General features: G+C 43.0%; 2 protein-coding genes across 2 annotated transcripts in view; one reads left to right on the top strand and one right to left on the bottom strand.

Annotated features, from left to right (window-relative positions):
- Positions 1–17,129, bottom strand: part of CAGE1 (cancer antigen 1) — a 69,174-nt gene extending 52,045 nt beyond the window's left edge. Inside the window, exons 1-5 of the mRNA XM_080657702.1 lie at positions 16,309–17,129; positions 14,702–14,919; positions 13,496–13,583; positions 11,836–12,359; positions 2,516–3,598 (exon numbers count right to left, since the gene is read on the bottom strand). Of these exons, the coding sequence (XP_080513828.1) occupies positions 2,516–3,598; positions 11,836–12,359; positions 13,496–13,583; positions 14,702–14,809 (1,803 nt within the window). The 5' untranslated portion in view covers positions 14,810–14,919; positions 16,309–17,129. The remainder of the gene's footprint in view (positions 1–2,515; positions 3,599–11,835; positions 12,360–13,495; positions 13,584–14,701; positions 14,920–16,308) is intronic.
- Positions 17,130–17,160: 31 nt separating this feature from the next.
- RIOK1 (RIO kinase 1) overlaps positions 17,161–20,647 on the top strand; it is a 36,698-nt gene continuing 33,211 nt past the window's right edge. The window contains exon 1 of the mRNA XM_080657703.1: positions 17,161–17,446. Within this exon, the coding sequence (XP_080513829.1) occupies positions 17,379–17,446 (68 nt within the window). The 5' untranslated portion in view covers positions 17,161–17,378. The remainder of the gene's footprint in view (positions 17,447–20,647) is intronic.

Raw genomic sequence — 20,647 nt, 5'->3', positions numbered from 1 at the left:
GCTGGATTCTTGTATTTGCTTCACACATTGTGTCAGCCATGGAAACAATTACATCACATGTCATTTAGTTTCTGGAAATCTCCACTGTATACTTGTGAAGGAATGAGAGTGAACAAGGCAATAACAACTTTTTTTTTAAGATTACTATGAAAATATTTCTGAACTCACAGATACACCCAGACCTAGAGTTTCACACTTTGAGAAGATGGACCTAGAGTTTCACACTTTGAGAAGATGGACCTAGAGTTAATAAAAAGCAAACTAAAGGGAGAGTAAGAATGATTTGAGGATATTAAAGAAATTGATCAGTCAAGATAAAACAAAAAAAATTACTGTTTTTAAAATGAAAGCTCAAGGGAAAAATCATGCTGTGATAAACTTCTGTACAGTTACACTAATTCATTCAGAGTTTACCAATTTAAAATTTGTCATGATTTGATTAGCAGCTAAACTTAAGGTCATCTTTGCTTAAGTTAGTGGTTCTCAAAGTGTGATCCCTGGACCAGCAGCATCAGTGAGACCTAAGATCTCATTATAAATGCATATTCTCAGGCCCCATCACACCCACTGAATTAGAAACTCTGGGGTGGGCCCCAACAATCTGCATTTTCACAGCTGATGTTGATGAATACTGAAGTTTGAGAACCACTGGCTTAGATGATCCTTACTTCTTTCTGGAGAAAAGATCATAGAGAAAATTTTTTAAACAGAGAAAATGTCTTCCTAAGAATCATTAAAAATATAGAATTATTTACTTGCAAACACTATGTAATGTCCACAAAGGACATCTTCAAGGCAACATATCAGCTCAGTTCAAGTTATTATAACAAATATAAACTTAAACATGCTTCTCGTTCAGATTAGCCTTCTTTCTAAGTAGTCAGAGTTAGTAAGATCGTTATTATAAATATTTTAAGGTAGGCCTACAAAACTGAAATAGGTGTGCTCTGTCTTGTGAAATGATCACTTCCAGGACATGCTTCCAGGTTCTTGACTGTCAAAAAATCCATTTGAATAGCAAAGAATACCAAATTACAGCCCCTCCAAAAATATTGATGTGAGGCGCCCATGCTGTTTTTAACTGATATTAACTGAACTTATTGTGATCATTTTGCAATGTATACAAATATCGAATCATTATGTTGTACACCTGAACTAATGTTATGTATCAATTATATCTCACTAAAATGTTTATAATTCTACAAAATTAATGTGATAAAATATAGGTTTTACCATGTAAACTAAATATGCAATTATATTATTTACTTTTATTGTTGAACTAGAGGCCCAGTGAACGAAATTCATGCATGGGGGTGTGTGTGTGTAGGTGTGTCCCTCAGCCCAGCCTGCACCCTCTCCAATCTGGGACCCCTCGAGGGCCATCGGACATCCCTCTCACAATTCAGGACTGCTGGCTCTCAACCACTCGCCTGCCTGCCTGATTGCCCCTAACTGCTTCTGCCTGCCAGCCTGATCACCCCCTAACCCAGGGGTGGGCAAACTTTTTGACTCGAGGGCCACAATGGGTTCTTAAACTGGACCGGAGGGCCGGAACAAAAGCATGGATGGAGTGTTTGTGTGAACTAATATAAATTCAAAGTAAAGGAGCGGAGGGGAGAGCAAGAGAACCGGATAGAACAGCCGGATCCGGCCCACGGGCCGTAGTTTGCCCATGGCTGCCCTAACCACTCCTCTGCCAGCCTGATTGACGCCTAACTGCTCCCCTCCTGGCCCGATTGCCCCTAACTGCATTCCCCTGCCGGCCTGGTTGTCCCTAACAGTCCTCCCCTGCCGGCCTGGTCACCCCTAACTGCCCTTCCTGACTAGCTTGGTTGCCCCCAACTACCCTCTCCTGGAGGCCTGGTCACCCTTGCCCTCCCCTGCAGGCCTGGTCGCCCCCAACTACCCTCCCCTGCAGGCCTGGTTCCCTCCAACTGCCCTCCCCTGCAAGACTGGGTCCACCCCTAGTTGCCCTCCCCTGCAGACCTAGTCGCCCCCAACTGCCCTCCCTTTCAGGCCTGGTCACGCCTAACTGCCCTCCCCTGCTGGCCTGATTGCCCACAACTGCCCACCCCTGCCGGCCATTTTGTGGTGGCCATCTTGTGTCCACATGGGGGCAGCCATCTTTGACCACATGGGGGCGGCCATCTTGTGTGTTAGAGTGACTGCCAATTTGCATATTACTCTTTTATTAGATAGAATAGGCAGACATGGTATGAAAAGATTGAAATCCCCATTAGAAAAATCCTTTCTCAAAGGATTCTTCAGATGATTGGTCAGAGGTACCCACAAAAATTACCACATTAATTTTCATATTTACCAAAATAATAACAAGAGGCCAGAAATGGTGGCTCTTTAATGCGAGTACCCAAGAACCAAGGAAACTTTTCCAAATCTGGTGCATTTTCCATTCTGTCTCTCTTTTTTGGTTAGTAATTCTGCAAAAAACATGCATCACCGGACTATTACAAACTCCTGAAATTCTGCCTTAGAGATTTTGATTTTGTGACAATACCTTTGTGATATCTGACTTCATTACTGCCTCCAAGTGCTCCTTTAACTGAGCTATCTCAAATTTAGGAACACAATTTTGTTCCTCACTCCTTGCTACCTGCTGCTGAAGTTTTGCATTTTCATTTTTTACTTCGTTGATTTGCTGCTGAAGTTTTGTATTCTTAGCCCTTTCACTTTCAGATATGAATTGTACATTTTTAAATTGAGCTACCAGTTTCTCAAGTCTACATTTCAGTTTCTGTCTTTCTTCCAAGTTTTCCTTTTCATGTTTCTGAAATTCTTCCTGTAAAGACAGGAACTCCTGTTCTCGGGTCTCTTTTTCCCTTTTCAATAAGTCCAAAGCAGAAGTGGTGGCATTTTCCAATTCTCCTTTGAGTTGCTGCAGCCTCTCCACCTCTTCTTTTTTCTTGCTTAAGGCTTTGCTCACCTCTGTGTACTGACTAACAATTTTGTTTTTTTCTTGCATTTCAGTTATATACCTTTCCTGTAGACAAACATAATTTCCCTTGATCCTCTTAAGCTCTACCTGTAAGGTTTCCTTTTCTTTCCTAGATTCCTGAAGACGTTTTTGGGTGTTAGTTAAAACGTCATGCAAATTCTGCAAAGTCTTGTCATTTTCATTCTTCTCTAGCATTACTCTGTATTTGTCTTCAATTAATGCTTCGATATTCTCCTTTAGCTTATTTATGATGCCAACGAACACTTGTTGCTTGTTAGTATTCACCTGTAGTTCTTTAACCTTCTTCTCTAAATACATGTTAGCACACTGCAAGTTCTGGATCACAGTTTGCTGTTTTTTGTTAGTATGTTTTAATTTCTGTAAGACTTCATTTAAAGCCATATCCTCTTCTAGAGGTTGTAAGCACTCCTCTTCTAGAGGTTGTAAGCACTCCAAGTCTTGCTCTGTGTCATGTGTTTTGCAGTCCTCCCAAGATGCTCCACAACTCCAAGAAATGCCAGCAGGAGAATGAGTTGACACAATCTCTGGAATTTCCATGTCCTCCACTGTGACTTCCTTTTGGTGACTGACTGACATCTCAGGAATCTCCCCAGAATTCTGTATCACTTTTGAAGAAACTGCAACCTGTAAATTATAGTAAATAGTGTGAAAGCGTAGGATTACTTTGAACTTTGAAGTCAGAGCTGACCTTGAATTGTAGATCCCTAGTTTGGTTTCCTCAGCTATAAAATAACAACTATAATATCTACTTCTACTAATGATACCTACTTAACAAAAATACTTAAGTATTAATTACCAAGTGTATGTATAGCACCTAACAGCACAGCAGAGCACAAACAATAGGTATATGATAAAAATATGTATCACATTTACTTTTATAAAAGAAAAATTAAACTTTAACACTCTCACCATTTTCTCTGATGCAAACTTTTCTGGACACATATAACATACTTTCCTTGACTTCACATGAATTAAAACAAATTTATCAATTACCCTGTAGTCTGTGAGGCCTCTTTTAAATACTTTTAAAATTCCTCATTAAACATTGCCTCATTGTGCTATATGACTCTTGTGAACACTAGAATGCCAGATGATCTTGTGATTGATTTCAGCCCACAATACAGGTGGTTTTTTTTTTTTGGGGGGGGGGGTGTTAAAAAAGGACAGTAAGTTGTAGTAAAACAACACTGAAATGAATATGACATAAATACCCAGTAAAAGATATCTGTAGGAGTGGGATGCATAACTTTCTAGAATTTAGATCTCGGTCCTCTGTATTTTATTTAATTTATTTTTTTATTTTTAGAGAGAGAGGGAGGGTGAGAAAGAAAGAGAGAGAGAGAGAGAGAGACATGCATGTGAGAGTGAGACATTGATCAGCTACCTTCTGCAATGCCCCCTACCAGGGATCAAGTCTGGAAACTTTTGGTGCACGGGATGACACCCAACCAACTGAGCCACACTGGCCAGGTGGACCTCTGTATTTTAATGTTTCTTCATTGCTCTGGGATAAAGACAACTATCCTTACTGAAGTCTACAAGGTTCTAATATCTGATCTTGATATCTGACCCATGCTACCTCTCCATTCTCACCTACTATCTCCCTCTTACTCCCTCCAACCCAACAATCCTGGTCTTCCTTCAGGACCTAATAGGAACAATGCTCCCTGCAGCCACAGTTTTTTTGCACATGTTAATTCTGCATGAAACCCTCTCCCACACCTGATTACCTAATTAATTCCTACTCATCTTTCGGCACTCAGCTCAATTCCCATTACATAAGGGAAGCTTTCTCCAAACTCCCTGCAAATAAAAGTAAGATGATAGTCATCTTACTTTTATTTGCAGGACCAATCATTGCTTCAAGTCTACATGTACTTTTATGTAGTGTTACACAGATTTTATATATGCTTTATATGTAACTTTTATTCACGATACTTACCATAGCTAAAAATTTACATTTATTTGTGTGATTATTTGATTAATGTCTATCTCCTCCACTAAGATGTTATTAGATGCCTGAAAGTATTTATTGACCGAATGAATAAATGCCTAATGCAATGGAAATAGGAAGGAACAATCTTGGGAAGTCCTAATTAAACACACTTTTAAAATGTTATTTTCCAGAAACAAACATGGGGAAATAAAGTCCTCGTTTAAATGCTGTTTCTGGCCCTACCTGGTTTGGCTCAGTGGATAGAGCATCAGCCTGCGGACTGAAGGGTCCCAGGTTCGATTCCAGTGAAGGGCACATACCTGGGTTGTGGGCTCAATCCCCAGCAGGGGGCGTGCAGTAGGCAGCCAATCCGTGATTCTCTCTCATCACTGATGTTTCTAATGTTTCTGTCTCTCTCTCTTCCTCTCTGAGATCAATGAAAATATATTTAAAAAAAATAAATGCTGCTTCTGAATAAATAAATAAGAAAACTGGTCATACTTGCAAATTAAACATAATACTCAGCTTTTCTTAGCAAACTCACAATGAAAAGAATAGTGTTATCCTTTTATTATATCTACTTGCCCACACCAATTCTTTTTTGTTTGTTTGTTCAGAGCATTTAGAATTTATTAGCATCTTCATTGCTCTTAGGATACTACATGCATGGTCAAGATTAATACATCAAAAGGTAAGTTAATGTTTTCACTTTTGTAAAAAAAATAATTTTTGCTTGTCCACAGAAATCTCACGATAGAAAAATTTTAAGCTTTCCTGTGAAATAATTTAATATTGCTTGCTCTTTGCAACATTTTTCTTAATGTAAACTGAGTTCTAGCCAATTTAATTCACCAAATATGAAAGCTTATTATAGTCAAGGCACCATATAGATGGTAAGATGCATAAAAGAAGTAGGAAAGAGCCTTGATCCTCAAAGAAACTATCATTTGATAGAGCTAAGTTCCAAGTATGGACTTGATTTTATTAGAAAAATTTGCTTCAAACTTGTTCAAGATCTAGGAAGGCATTTTCCCCAGAGAAGCAATGTCCTTTATGCTAATTACCACTTGGAAAAGTCTCAGATAATATGCTTTAAAAAAACAACACATCTTTCAATACTCTACAAGCTGTACTGACCATCAAAAATCTTACCTCCTGAGACTTCTGTCAAAATGGTGGCATAGGTAAACATGATGCTCACATCCTCCCACAACTACATTAAAATTATAACAAAACTACAGAACAACTATCATTCAGAACCCTCTTAAATCAAGCTGAATGGAAGTCTTACAACTACAAAATTAATGAAGAAGCCATATTGAGACTGGTAGGAAGGGCAGAGTTGCAGAATGGGCTAGTCCCAAACCCATGTGTGATGGATAAAAATCAGGAGGAATACCTAGGCCAGTGGTCGTCAAACCGCGACTCGCGAGCCACATGCGGCTCTTTGGCCCCTTGAGTGTGGCTCTTCCACAAAATACCACAGCCAGGGCGAGTCTATTTTGAAGAAGTAGCATTAGAAGAAGTTTAAAAAATTTGGCTCTCAAAAGAAATTTCAATCGTTGTACTGTTGATATTTGGCTGTTGACTAATAAGTTTGCCGACCGCTGACCTAGGCTATGAAGATTCTCCTGATGAGCAAGGGGTCCCAGTGCCACACCAGGCCCCCACATCCCAGAGTTCCAGTCCCAGGAAGAGAAGTCCCCATAACTTCTGGATGTAAACACCAGTGGAAAGTGAGGCTGAGGAAGGCTGACGCTGCTGAGCATCAGGCAGTTCCTTTGAAAGGGCCCACACACAGAGTTACTCAGACTCACTCCCTCTGAGTTCCAGCACAGGGACAGCAGCTTGAAAGGCACCAGAGACATATGGCATATGGGAGGGACTGAACTGTTTGGCATCTGGGCGAGATCTAGAGGGGCAACTTTCTCCCAGAGAGAAGTACTGGCAGAAGCCATTGTTCCTTTGATGAGCCCCTTTGCCCCATAGAGCCAGCAGACAGGTGCCATATCTGAGACTCCATCGACTTGGTTCACACTGTTTGGCCCAACCTGCTGATTCCCTGAGACCCCGCCCCACCCAACTTTTGGGCCCACCCAAGCTGTTTCCAGTGGCTTTATAATAGGAATGGCTTGCCTTGGCTCATGCTTCAGATTTTCATAAAATCTCTCGAACAAGCAGCATTTGACCTCAGCAAGTCCCATACCTTTAGCTAAATGGCCCTAGGCTGAACACTAGTAGTAGCCAGCCTTGATTCACAGTGTGGCCTCCCCTGGACATCTCCAAGTCCAGCACAAGAAGCAGCCATCTACAGATTGCTTTGTAGTTTTTAACCTAGTGGACCCAGGCAGAACACAGGTAGTGGCTGAACGTAGCCTGCACCTTCCAGAAGGCCCCAGAGCAAGCACACCCAGTAGACAGCTTCAGACCATATTGAAGAACCAGCACCCAACCACCTCCATAAGTGAAGCACTCAGGGGTGGACTTAGTGGGTCCCAGAGCCCTGCTGAAGTAAGCCATGCTCTATGTGGTGGGTCCCTGCAGTTGATCCTCCAAGGTGGATAGAGGTTGGTGGTCAGTGGTCATGGCCAATCTTTGCATCAGATTGTTCTGGGTCAATCCCTCCCATTGATGTGCTAACAGCAATCAAAACTCAACTTAAAACAGGAGGGTGTACAGCTCATATGGGGTGGAGGTGGGGGGGTACACCTCGAATGCCCAGCTGGGGTGATTGGGGAGGCTATGCCACTTGACCCTACAGGAGATCTACTACATTAGGCCACTCTACCAAGCCTGGGAGACACAGCAGCTCTATCTAATACACAGAAACAAACACAGGGATAAAAATCAGGAGGAATACCTGAGGAGACAAAGAAACATGGCCCAAATGAAACAACAGAATTAAACTCCAGAAAAAGAACTAAACAAAATGGAGATAAGCAATCTACTAGATGCAGAGTTCAAAACACTGGTTATAAGGATGTTCAAGGAACTTAAGAGAGGACCTCCACAACATAAAAAAGAAAAAAAAGAACTAGTTAGAAATGAAGGCTACACTAACTGAAATAAAGAATAACTTACAGGGAATCAACAGTAAAACAGATGAAGCAGAGAATCAAATCAGCGATTTGGAATATAAGGAAGCACAAAACACCCAATCAGAACTGAAAAAGAAAATAAAAGAAAAGAAAAGGAACCCCCCAAAAATGAAGATAGTGTAAGAAACCTCTGGGACAACTTCAAGTCTACCAATATTCACATTTTGGGGGTACCGGAAGGAAAAGAAAGAGAGCAAGAAATTCAAAACTTATTTGGAAAAAGTAATGACAGAAAACTTCCATAACTTGGTGAAGGAAAGAGACATGCAAGTCCAGGAAGTGCAGAGAGTCCCAAAGAAGATGAACCCAAAAAGGCCCACACCAGGACACATTATAATTAAAATGCAAAAGGTTAAAGACAAACAGAGAATCTTTTTTTTTTAATATATTTTATTGATATTTTAGAGAGGAAGGGAGAGGGATAGAGAGCTAGAAACATCGATGAGAGAGAAACATCGATCAGCTGCCTCCTGCACACCTCCCACTGGGGATGTGCCCGCAACCAAGGTACATGCCCTTGACCGGAATCGAACCTGGGACCCTTCAGTCCACAGGCCGACACTCTATCCACTGAGCCAAACCGGTTTCGGCGACAAACGGAGAATCTTAAAAGCAGCAAGAGAAAAGCCGTTAGTTACCTACAAGGTAGCTCCCATATGACTGTCAGCTGATTTCTCAACAGAAACTTTGCAGGTCATAAGGGAGTGGAAGAAATATTCAAAGTAATGAAAAGCAAGGACCTACAACCAAGATTACTTTACTCTGCAAAGCTATCCTATCTAATAAAGAGGGGATATGCTAATTAACCATCACTCCATCACAAAGATGGCTGCACCCACAGCTGAGGCCAAGTTCCCATAAGGAGCCTTAACAAGCAATCAGCAGGGACCTGAGGCTACGCCCTCCCCCACCCCCGTGGGGCTTGACAGGGGACCTCAGGCTGCTCCCCCGGCCCCAGCGCCAGGCCGGGGGACCTCAGGCCATGCCCCCCACCAGGTGGGGCTTGACAGGGGACTTCAGGCCATGCCCCCCACCCCGGCACCAGGCCGGGGGACCTCAGGCCACACCCTCTGCCCCAGCACTGAGCCAGGGAACCTGAGGCTGTGCCCCCCTGCCTGGCAGGGCTTGATAGAGGACCTCAAGGTACACCCCCAGTGCTGGGTCAGGGGAACTCAGGCTGCGCCCCCCACCCAGGGGGGACCTGAGGCTGCACCCCCTTGCCGATGGGGTTGACAGGGGACTTGAGGTTGTTCCTCCCTCCCGGTGCCAGGCCGGGGGACCTGAGGCTGTGCCCCCCCTGCCTGGCGGGACTTGACAGGGGAACTCAGGCCATGCCCCCCACCCCGGTCTGGGCTGGGGGACCTCAGGCCATGCCCCCCATCCTGGCACCGGGCCAGGGGACCTGAGGCTACATTCCCTGCCTGGCAGGGCTTGACAAGGGTGGGACTAGCCAGGTCTGAATCTATCCCAATGAGGGGGGGGAGGCCGGGTCTGGGTCTCACGCGATTTTGAGGAGCATGTGGGTGGGCGGGGACTTAACTCTGGGTCCCGTGGTGTGCCCCAGACTCTGAAAAGAGGAAAGTTTTCATATACATTTTACTAATTTTCTTTCATCTCTCACACTTCTATTACAGAGAAAGGGCAAATAGCAATATTAAATTATTTCCTCTAATTAATACCATTTTAATGTGCATGAATTTCGTGCACTGGGCCACTAGTCCTATATAATAAAACCCTAATATGCAAATCAACTGTACAGTGGAATGACCGGCAGAATGACTGGTTGCTATAATGCACACTGCCCCAACTGGGGGCAGCTCCTGCATTGAGCGTCTGTCCCTCGAGAGGGAGGTGACTGGTGGTGGCGATTGGGGGGCGGGGCCAGCCAGCGGTTGGCGCCAGGCCACCAGCCAAGGCGGGTGCCAGTGGGGGCCCCCCAATCACCCTGCCTGCCAGTCACCCCCCAGATGGCCCTGATCGCTGGCCAGGCCTAGGGACCCTACCCTATATATTGGGAACAATCTCTTAGATTTAAAAATTAAAATCTGGCAAGGCTACTCTAGCACTGAAAAAACAGGATGATGCAGAGATGACATGCATGGACTCTGGCTTGCACATTTTGTGGTCAGTCCTGATTCTGACACTTATAACTATGTGACAAAGCCAATTACTTGTCTCTGCTTCAGATTTTCCCCCCATAAGATGGGGAAAATGGTACTACTGCCTCAAAAGGATCATTTAATGTACTACTTTTTATAATCAGGGCAAAAAAAGTAGCTGCCCATACAACAGCAAGATGCCTTTCACCTGTATGAAAAGTATGGTCACTGGTGCATTCAGTGTCCAGGATTGCAAGAGGAATGTCCGACTGCCACTTTAGACCCAACATCCCCCAAGGAGTCCCGGATTGCAAGAGGATGCAGGCCGGGCTGAGGGACGCCCCCTCCCCCCGTGCACGAATTTCGTGCACCGGGCCTCTAGTCTATATATATATATATATATATATATATATATATATATATATATATATATATATATATATAAACCTAATATGAAAAGTGTCTCCTTGGGAATTCGACCAACTTGGAGTTTGATTGCTCGCTATGATGTGCACTGACCACCAGGGGGTGGTGTAGAACGAAGGAAGGCCCTAGCCGGCAGCTGCTAGGGATCCCACCCATGCACAAATTTCGTGCACTGGGCCTCTAGTCATTTATAATCGAAGATAAAGAGTTTCACAGACAAGATAAAGCTAAAGAAGTTCATTACCATCAAACCAGTATTATATGAAACTAGAGGCCCGGTGCACAAAATTCGTGCACAGGAAGGGGTGTCCCTTAGCCCAGCCTACACCCTCTCCAATCTGGGACCCCTTGAGGGATGTCTGACCGCCCGGTGGGATTGGGCCTAAACGGGCAGTCAGACATCCCTCTCACAATCCAGGACTGCTGGCTCCCAACCGCTCGCCTGCCTCTGCCTGATTGCCTCTAACCGCTTCTGCCTGCCAGCCTGATCACCCCAAACCACTCCCCTGCCAGCCTGATCAACGCCTAACTGCTCCCCGGCCGGCCCGATTGCCCCTAACTGCCCTCCCCTGCTGGCCTGGTCACCCCTAACTGCCCTCCCCTGCCATTATGATCGCCCCTAACTGCCCTCCCCTGCTAGCCCAGTCACCCCTAACTGCCCTCCCCTGCAGGCCTGCCCCCACAACTGCCCTCATCTGCTGGCCTAGTCTGCCTCAACTGCCCTCTCTTGCAGGCCTGGGTCCCCCACAGCTGCCCTCCCCTTCTGGCCACCTTGTGTCCACATGGGGGCAGCCATCTTGTGTCTTGGAGTGATGGTCAATTTGCATATCACTCTTTTATTAGATAGGATGGGCTCTTATTTAAGAAGAAGAAGAAGATAAAAAAATATGAACAATAAAATGGCAATAAAAAATAGTCATGGCGTGTAAAGTACAGCATAGGGAATATAGTCAATAATATTCTAATAACTAGGAGTGGTGCTGGATAGGTGTGAAATTTATTGGGATGATCATATATTAAGTTATATATTGTCTGGTCACTGGGGTGGAAAGAAAGGGGGGAGAGAGAGAGAGAGAGAGAGAGAGAGAGAGAGAGAGAGAGAGAGAGAGAGAGAAAGAGAGAGAGAGAGAGAGAGAGAGAGAGAGAGAGAGAAAGAGAGAGAGAGAGAAATGGAAGGAAAGACGGAGAGAGGAAAGAAAGGGAGGGAGAGAGGGAGGGAGGGAAGAAAGGGAAGGAAAGGTGGGAGGGAGGGAAGGAAGAAAGAGAGGGAGAGGAAGGAAGGAAGGAGAAAAATAATCTTACCTCCTTTGTTTTATAATTAGCTCTCAGATCATACAGGTTAAAGCTATCCTCTTGATAAAATGGTTTTTCAACATTGTTGTATAAATATTCCTTACACAAGAAGTTTTCAGGTTGACCAGAGTTGAGGGTAGATTCTTTGGCAGTATTTTCAACCAGTGGCATGTCCATGAATTTCAGTGTCTCTCTACTGCAGTGGATTACAGATGGGCTTCTAGGAGGTTGCCAGGAACATTCATGAGCAAGTTGGTCTTCATTTGTGGAAGTACTAGTTTCTACTGGATTTTCTTCTTTGAATGAATCTTCCTTAATATTGTTGTCTTTTGCATAATTATATACGTGACTTTGCAATTCTGGCTTCTCTGTGTAAGGTAAGTTGCCTATCAGATTTTGAAATGTTAGCATTTTATCATTAAATGCTTTTGTCCGATGATATGTGAAAATGGGTTCACATTGTCTGAAGGAAGAAATGCTGGTGTCAATTGGCCGAGTTAGCATATCCTGTGAATAATTTCCACTGTTGACAACTCATTAGAAAGAGGTAAAAGAAAACAATAATTAGCTGACCATAAATTTATGTGTTAACAATTATATTAACATTTATGAAATAAACTTTTCAAGACTTTTAAGAAATATATTATAGAAAAAACATATCTTCAACTTGATTAGATATTGCACATTTACTCTCTAAAATGGTTATTTATACTTCTACCAGGACATAGATATTCCTTCTCTACATCTCTCAACATGTTATACTGATACATATGAAATGGCATTTTGTGGTCTTTTTAATGCACATCTTTTTAGGTATTTAATGGTCTTGCAGGTTTCTTTTTCTGTGATCTGCCTGTTAGATACTGTTAGGAACTAAATCGTTCCCTCAAAATTCACATGTTGAAGGCTTAATTCCAGTACCTTAGAATGTCATATATTTAGAGATAGGGCCTTTAAGGAGGTAATTAATGATAGAAGAGGTCATAAGATTGCGGCTCTACTACAATATGACTGGTGTCCTTATAAAAAGAGGAGATACCAGGGAATCACAGAAGTAAAGGCCATGTGAGGACAAGATGGCCAACTGAGAGGCCTTAGGAGAAACCAACTCTGCAGGAACTTGATCTTGGACTTCCAGCTGCTAGAACTGTGAGAATATAAATTTGAATTGCTGAAGCCACTCAGTCTGTGGTATTTCGTTATGGCAGCTCTACATATACATTGCCTGTTTTTTTGTTTGTTTTTTTAATTGAGTTATATGTGTCTTTTCTTATTCGAGTTCTTTTGGATACTAATTCTTAGTTATTTTGGATACTAATCCTCTGTCAATTGTATATATTACAGATATCTTAGACTGTGGCTTGCTTTTTTACTTTGTTGATTATAATTTGGACACATAAATTTTTTAAATTTTAATATAGTCAAATGTATTATGGTTTGTATTTCTTGTGTTACTCTCCGAGCCTCACTATTCTCATCTTTAAAATGAAGATAAAAACAGCCCTTATTTACAAAGAAGTAAAAGTCCTATTCCATGGGCTTTTTTATAGATTAAATGTGACAATGTATATAAAATGCTTAGCACAGTACTTAGCTCTTATTATTATTATCACAAGACACAAAGAAATCTTAGTTTCTGTTTGTATATTGCCAACAAAGAGATACTCACCACCTAACACATCATCTAGTGTGCTATAAATTTCTTCAGAATGTGTGACTTCAGACTCATTTTCCTTTTTTACATTCTTTATTTCATTCTGTATTAATAATAAAAAAGGCATTATAAATACTTCAAATACCATTGGCCTCTCCTAAAGGTATATGTACATTGCTATGTAATTTTTGTTAGTATATCAAGTATGTGGATCTAAATGATGCTCTAAAAAAGTTCTTCTCTCTTATAAAGTTAGCTGGTTACAAATCTCTATTCAATATGCTTTTTATAGCATTGTTCCACTTACTGAATATATCTGAAGTACAATAAAAACTGAATTATATAACTATCTGTTTTTTTTTTTTTACTTGTTGCTAATTCAGATCATTCCTCCTAGATTTTTAAAATATCGGGAACTATATACTTGAAAAATAAAATAGCAATATTCACATATATTGATGTTATATTTATACAAACTTCTTGGTACTCCATTACTCATTGAATTTCAGAAATCACTTCTAATTCTTGTCTTACATGATATTACTGTTTTTAGCTAAACTAAGCCTTTGGTCTATAAATTTTAAAAAAACAAGAGGGAGGACTTCCTTACATAATTTAAGACATTCATTCTTTACGATTCAGTGCGTAGTAACTTGATCCCAATTAACACCATAATACTATGACCAAATTTTTTCCAAAATGAAAATAGACCAGATGTCAGGCTCCTTGTGTTCTTGTTCTGACTCTGTTACTGAGTTGTGGCTATGTCCTCTAGCTATACTCATGGGAGAGACTAGAAAGGATCTGTTTTAACACTGTAAAGTTCTACCTTTCTTGAAAACCAGTTCCACTATTCCTCTCTTCTATGCCTCTACTGGAGGTTCCTTTATTCTTCATATATTTTTGTTGTTGTTAGTCCTCATCTGAGGCTATTTTTCCATTGATTTTTAGAAAGAGTGAAAGGGGAGACAGAGAAAAAGAAACATCGATGTGAGAGAGACACATTGGTTGTCTCCTGCACATGCTGCCTGGGCTTGAGCCTGCAATCGTGGTAAATGTCTGGAATCGAACCCAGGACCCTCTGTCCACAGGCTGATGCTCTATCCACTAAGCCAAGCCAGCTAGGGCTGTTCCTCATATATTTTTTTAAAATGTTCATATGGAATACAATATAAATGCTAAATGCATCTGTATCTCCCAGACCTCATAAGCAATGCACACCTGAGGCAAGTCTGAAGTAGTATTGCTGGTTTCCATATAGAAGGGAGAATTTGAATGAGTTAAATCTTGAGAAAGACTGGTGAAATTCATGGCATCCACTTCTGACATGCTTTCTAATTTTTCATGAGAAACATCCACTTCAAAATATACAGAATCTGAAGGTGATCACCAAATTTTTTGATATTTCTTGTTCCTAACTGTTGAATGATGGAAGGCTTCTTTAAAAAAAACACATAATTTTAAGGTCTTTTAGCATATGCAAACAAAAAGCTCCCCCCCTCCCTTTGCACATTAAGAAAGCAGTCAAGTTCACTGCCCTAAATTTTAAAATGTCATTTGCCAAGTTATTGAAAAAAATAATTTTAGTGTGAGTATAGCATGGTAACTTTGTATGGGAGTAAATAGTTTGGACAATAGAAAATTACCTAAAAGACTTGGGACCCAGAAGGTGAAGGGATCTCTACGTTATTTAATCAAAGGATATTCACAAAATATTATCAGAGACCTATTAGGTTCCACCAAACACTGACAGCATTTCTATTTACTTAGTAACTGCTATCTGAATATTTCTTTATTAAGTCAAATCCAACATTGTAAATCAATTTTCCCTCAGGCACTTGGGTTTGAAAACTTGGCAATCTTCTACCTCATTGAAGAGTCCTGTCCATTTATCCTTTAAAAATGATTTTCATAACCCATGCTTTCTTTCCATCCCTTAGATCATTACTCTGGTCCATATTCTTATAATTCCTCAGGTCGGTTAGGGGGTGGGGGTGGAAAAGATGTCCAATCACACTGACTTCAAATTCTTCTGCTTGACTTTCTAGGTCTTCCATAGCCGGAACCCACTTTACCTAGCCAGTACTCCCCTGCTCTAGTAAGATCAAGTTCACTTCCCTGCAAATAGGTCATGCTCCTTACCACTTCAGTAGTGTCCTTGCAAGCGTTTCTCTCTCCTAAACTTTCCCATCTAACCATTCATCTATTTTTTAAATTCCTAAAATCTTTAGTCTAAATGTCTCATAATTAAATACCTATTCGTTTTACTGTTTTAGTCTTAACCATTGTTTCAAGGATATTAGTGTTTATATTTACAGATTACACATACTTCTAGAAGAGTCCATTTATGGTTCTACAATACTCCCTACAGCAAATGGACCAGTGTTGTCCAGGATAAATACTAATTTAACCCAGCATTCCAATTATTTATTTCTATTAAACCTTCCCAATTTACAGTCACTACCATTTGCCTGGATTACTTTGTTGAATTATCAATAAGTAATTTATTGTTTTTCAAATTTATGTAATCCTTTGGTTAAGTATAAAAAAGCCACTGAGCCTCCCAGGCTAGTCAGGATTGGTGAATGGTTCAACTTCATGCTCAATTTTTCCCTGTTTCCAAACACACAAATATTGCCTAGGTTGTGGTGAAGGGAGTTTGAAAAATCGTTGTTTAGTTTTCCAAATGCAGAAAAACGGAAGGGCCTTATCTCTTAAATTTGTGAACCTAGAACTTCCAATTACACGTTTACAACTTTGTTCATATGGCACAATCTGCCAATTTATTTTGTTAGGCTTACTTTTACCATCTTGCATTCTGATCTTACCGGATGTATGTTAAACTTTTAAAATATTTATTCAAATGTTTCCATAGATACTCGAAAGCTGTTTTAAGACCGGAGTTTAAAAGAGATGTCACTGGATCTCGCGGGAAGAAAGTAAGGGGCTGGCCGCAGGGGCGGCTGCTTTCTGGTCTGGCCCCGCCTCTCTGGCGTCCCTCCCCACCCGGCCCGCCTCCTAGCGCCGCGGAGAGGGGGCGGGATTCGCACGGAATGAGTTATGCAGGAAAAAAAAAAGGTGTCAGTGGAGTTACTAGTCAAAACTCTTGTTCTGTTCTTAAGTTCTTTTCAGCCGGTATGACAAACCAGCTTTCTACAAGCACTTCTCATTTTCACCTCAAAACAATGCGCCAAACTCTTTAAATCGCAAAAGCGTGCTCACTTCCAGGGTCCATGCAGTTTCGTATATCCACAATAAGGATTTCGTGCTTCCACCCCCCCGCACTGGTTTTGCGGGAGGAAGAACACTTTTCAAACTTTTCTACGAAATCCCAACCGTTCCAGTGTGACGTCCGCTCGCCCACCCGCCGGCACCAGCCAATCCCGGCGGGGAATGGCGCACGCCGGACTACGGCCCCAGGGGGCCCGGCCTGGGGGACTCCCGAAGTCTGTTATCGGAATTGAGAAGTAATGTGGATGTAAACCCCAAGGCCGAACCAGTGGCTTGTCTGGCGCGTCTTTCTACAGGAAGACACACAAAGCAGGGTGCAGAAACGAAAGCCTCCAAGCGGAACGGCGGGCCCAGCGAAGAAGGCGACTCAAGTTCGCTTGATATTTCCGTGTGTCCTCATTGCGCAGGCTCTCAGTGGGCCGCGGGACGGGACTTCCGGTATAACATTTCCGGTAGGGGCGGGGCTTCCGTTCGAGCCGGGGGCGGCGGTACCGGGTCTGTAAATCCTAATTCTCATAGCACGTGGCGCGCTTTTGGCGTAGTTATTACAGAACGGTTTGCGAGGCGGGCGACCTCGGAGAGGCCGTGAGTTGGACCGTCTGTGTGGCTCCTGGCCCAGTTCAGGGCGAGCGACCTCCGGTGGCGCTGAAGCCCCGCGCATTCCGTCATGGACTACCGGCGGCTGCTGATGAGTCGGGTAGTTCCCGGGCAGTTCGACGACGCGGACTCCGACAGGTATAAGGCGGTTAAACACACCGACTTTGTTGGAATTTTACTCTCTCTGCCGCCGCCGGTCCTTGAGGGAATTAACACTGGTTTAGAGGGAGACTGGTGGTTCATCACTCTGGGGCTCTCTTCCCAGCCTTTGGTCTCTTTCTCCATCCCAGCCCTGACTTTCGTCCTAGTTTATGGCAGAGTTCACGAAAGCCACTTGTCAGTGGAGTCCAGGTTCCCAGGTTGGTTAGCATTGCTGAGAGGCCAAGTTGGGCATAGCGATTGGGAAACAGGTTTTTGCGCCTTAACTTCATTCAGCGTTTAAAAATGGTTTTTACTTGATATTTACAGTAAGGTGAGCACCTGATATGTGCCAGGTTCTGTCCTCAGCGCTGGAGGTAGTGATGAACAAGACAAACTGAGTCCCTGTCATTGAATTTTACCTTCTACTTGAGAGGGGGAGCAGACAATTAAGTACAAAGAGGTATTTTTAAAAAGCCAGATAATTATATATACTATGCAAGTAATTTAAATCAGTTGATAGACTAAGTTATGATTTGGTTAAGGAGAGGTTAAGTCCAGATCTGACCTACAAGAATGAGTTAATTTCAGGAAGAGGAGAGAGAATAGCCATTCAGGAAGAGGGGACAGCAAGTGCTAAGTACCCAGGTTGGGATCCCTCCTGGCTGTGAAAGGAAGATCTGTCTAGTCTAGCCTAGCCAGTGGTGGGCAAACTGCGCTCGCGAGCCACATGCGGCTCTGTTGACTAATGAGTTTGCCGACCACTGATCTAGACCATTGTGCTTAGAGCACAGCAGAGGTAGTTGAGAAGATTGGTAGATAAAAATATAGAAGTGAAAAGGGGCCAGATCATGTAGAGCAAGCATGTCAAACTCAAAGGCTTAAGTTTATGTGGGCCATAAAAAAACAAAAACTTTAATTTTCATAGAAACGTAGGTTTATTTTGATAGAGACATGCTGAAAACAAAGGGCTGAGATAAATGAGTAATCCTATTTAATAAAAGCCTAATATGCTAAGTGTCTGGTTGTCCGTCCAATCAAAGCAAAATATGCTAATGATATGCTAAGGGTGCTCAACCGCTCGCTATGACATGCACTGACCACCAGGGGGCAGACACTCAATGCAGGAGCTGCCCCCTGGTGGTCAGTGCACTCCCACAGTGGGAGCGCCACGCAGTCAGAAGCCAGGCTCACACCTGTCTAGCGTATCGATGGTGGTGGGAGCCGGACATCCCCCGAGGGCTCCCGAACTGTGAGAGGGTGCTGGCTGGGCTGAGGCCCCTCCCCCCCCATGTACAAATTTCATGCACCGGGCCTCTAGTTGTTAACATAAAATAATAGAACATTTTAATAAAAATTAATTTTTCCTTGAATATTAACTTACCAGACACTGAATAACTGCACAAATTAATAAGCATAACACAAATAAACCTATTTTTCTTGTTCTCTGAAAGCGAAATATTTCCTGTTGCGCACACCAAATAAGTCAGTCCAAGACTAATGATGTGGCAATCGGCTGCTAAAATATTCGGGGCTAGTATTAGTGGAGAGAAATGGTGCTCCTGTGCATAAGGCATGTAAGGGAAATGAATGCAACACAATTATAGTAATCAGTCATTAGTGAACGTTGTAGTTCATTATTAATAACTAGAGGCTCGGTGCACGAAATACGTGCACGAAATTCCCTCAGCCCAGCCTGCACCCTCTCCAATCTGGGACCCATTGAAGGATGTCCGACTGCCCTCTCACAATCCAGGACTGCTGGCTCCCAACTGCTCGCCTGCCTGCCTTCCTTCCTGATTGCTCTAACCGCTTCTGCCTGCCAGCCTGATCACCCCCTAACCACTCCCTGCCAGCCTGATTGATGCCTAACTGCTCCCCTGCCAGCCTGTTTTCCCCTAACTGCCCTCCCCTGCAGGCCTGGTCACCCCTAACTGCCCTCCCCTGCAGGCCTGGTCACCCCTAACTGCTCTCCCCTGCAGGCCTGTGTCCCCCCCAACTGCCCTCCCCTGCAGGCCTGGTTACCCCTAACTTCCCTCCCCTGCAGGCCTGGCCCCCCCCAACTGCTCTCTCCTGCAGGCCTGGGTCCCTTCCAACTGCCTTTCCCTGCAGGCCTGGTCGCCCCCAACTTCCCTCCTCTGCCGGCTTGGTCACCCCTAACTGCCCTCCCCTGCAGGCCTGGTCCCTCCCAACTGCCCTTCCCTGCTGGCCTGATCGCCCACAACTGCCCTCCCTTGCAGGCCTGGTCCTTCCCAACTCCCCTCCCTTGCTGGCCACCTTGTGGTGGCCATCTTGTTTCCCCTTGGGGCAGGATCTTTGACCACATGGGGGCAGCCATCTTGTGTGTTGGAGTGATGGTCAATCTGCATATTACTCTTTTATTAGATAGGATTATGTATAACAGGATGTTGTAAAAAGTAAGTTACGAAATTTTAATTAAAACATTTCCTACTTACCGTTGTATTGGCTGGGCTGCAAAAATACTCGTTGTGGACCACATGCTGCCCGTGGGCCACAAGTTTGACATGCTTGATGTAGAGCCTTACAAGTGATGGTTAGGAGTTGAGATATTCTAGGGCTTAGAAAGCCTTACAGGGATGCTAGCAGGGGAATGATGTAATCTGATTTATGACTCAAAGGAATCATTTTGCTATGGAGAAGATGGTTTTGGAATGCAGAGTGGAAGCAGTACAAAAGTAATAAAAATAATTCAGTTCAGAGATGATGGACATTTAGAGATAAGGTCATAGAGATATTTTGCAGATGGAAGTGACGATTTGGTTGTTGATTGGATGTGGGATATGAAGCAAAAGTTATTAAGGATAACTTTCACATAAAGCAAAATGAAACTATTTTAGAATTTCAACAAAATGGTTTTTACTTTATGTTTACAGTAAAGCTTCATTGCATGTAAATTTCCTTAATTGTAGATTTTTTTCAGTAAGTATATGTTGATCACTTTCTATGTGTCAGATCTAGTGTTAGTTAGTAGGGATACGTTGGTGTAAACTACTCTAACACCGAGATTGCACTCTAACAGGGAAAACATTAAAAAATTAGACAAATGGCTGGTCCGACCTGGCTCAGTGGTTGAGCAGCGATCTATGAACCAGGAGGTCATGGTTGGATTCCAGGTTGGGGCACATGCCTGGGTTGCGGGCTCGATCCCCAATAGGAGGCAGCTGATCAATGATTCTCATC

Source organism: Plecotus auritus (assembly GCF_963455305.1).
Source record: "Plecotus auritus genome assembly, chromosome: 2".
In the NCBI taxonomy this organism is placed as follows: Eukaryota; Metazoa; Chordata; class Mammalia; order Chiroptera; family Vespertilionidae; genus Plecotus; species Plecotus auritus.
This window is presented reverse-complemented; position numbering and strand designations above follow the sequence as displayed.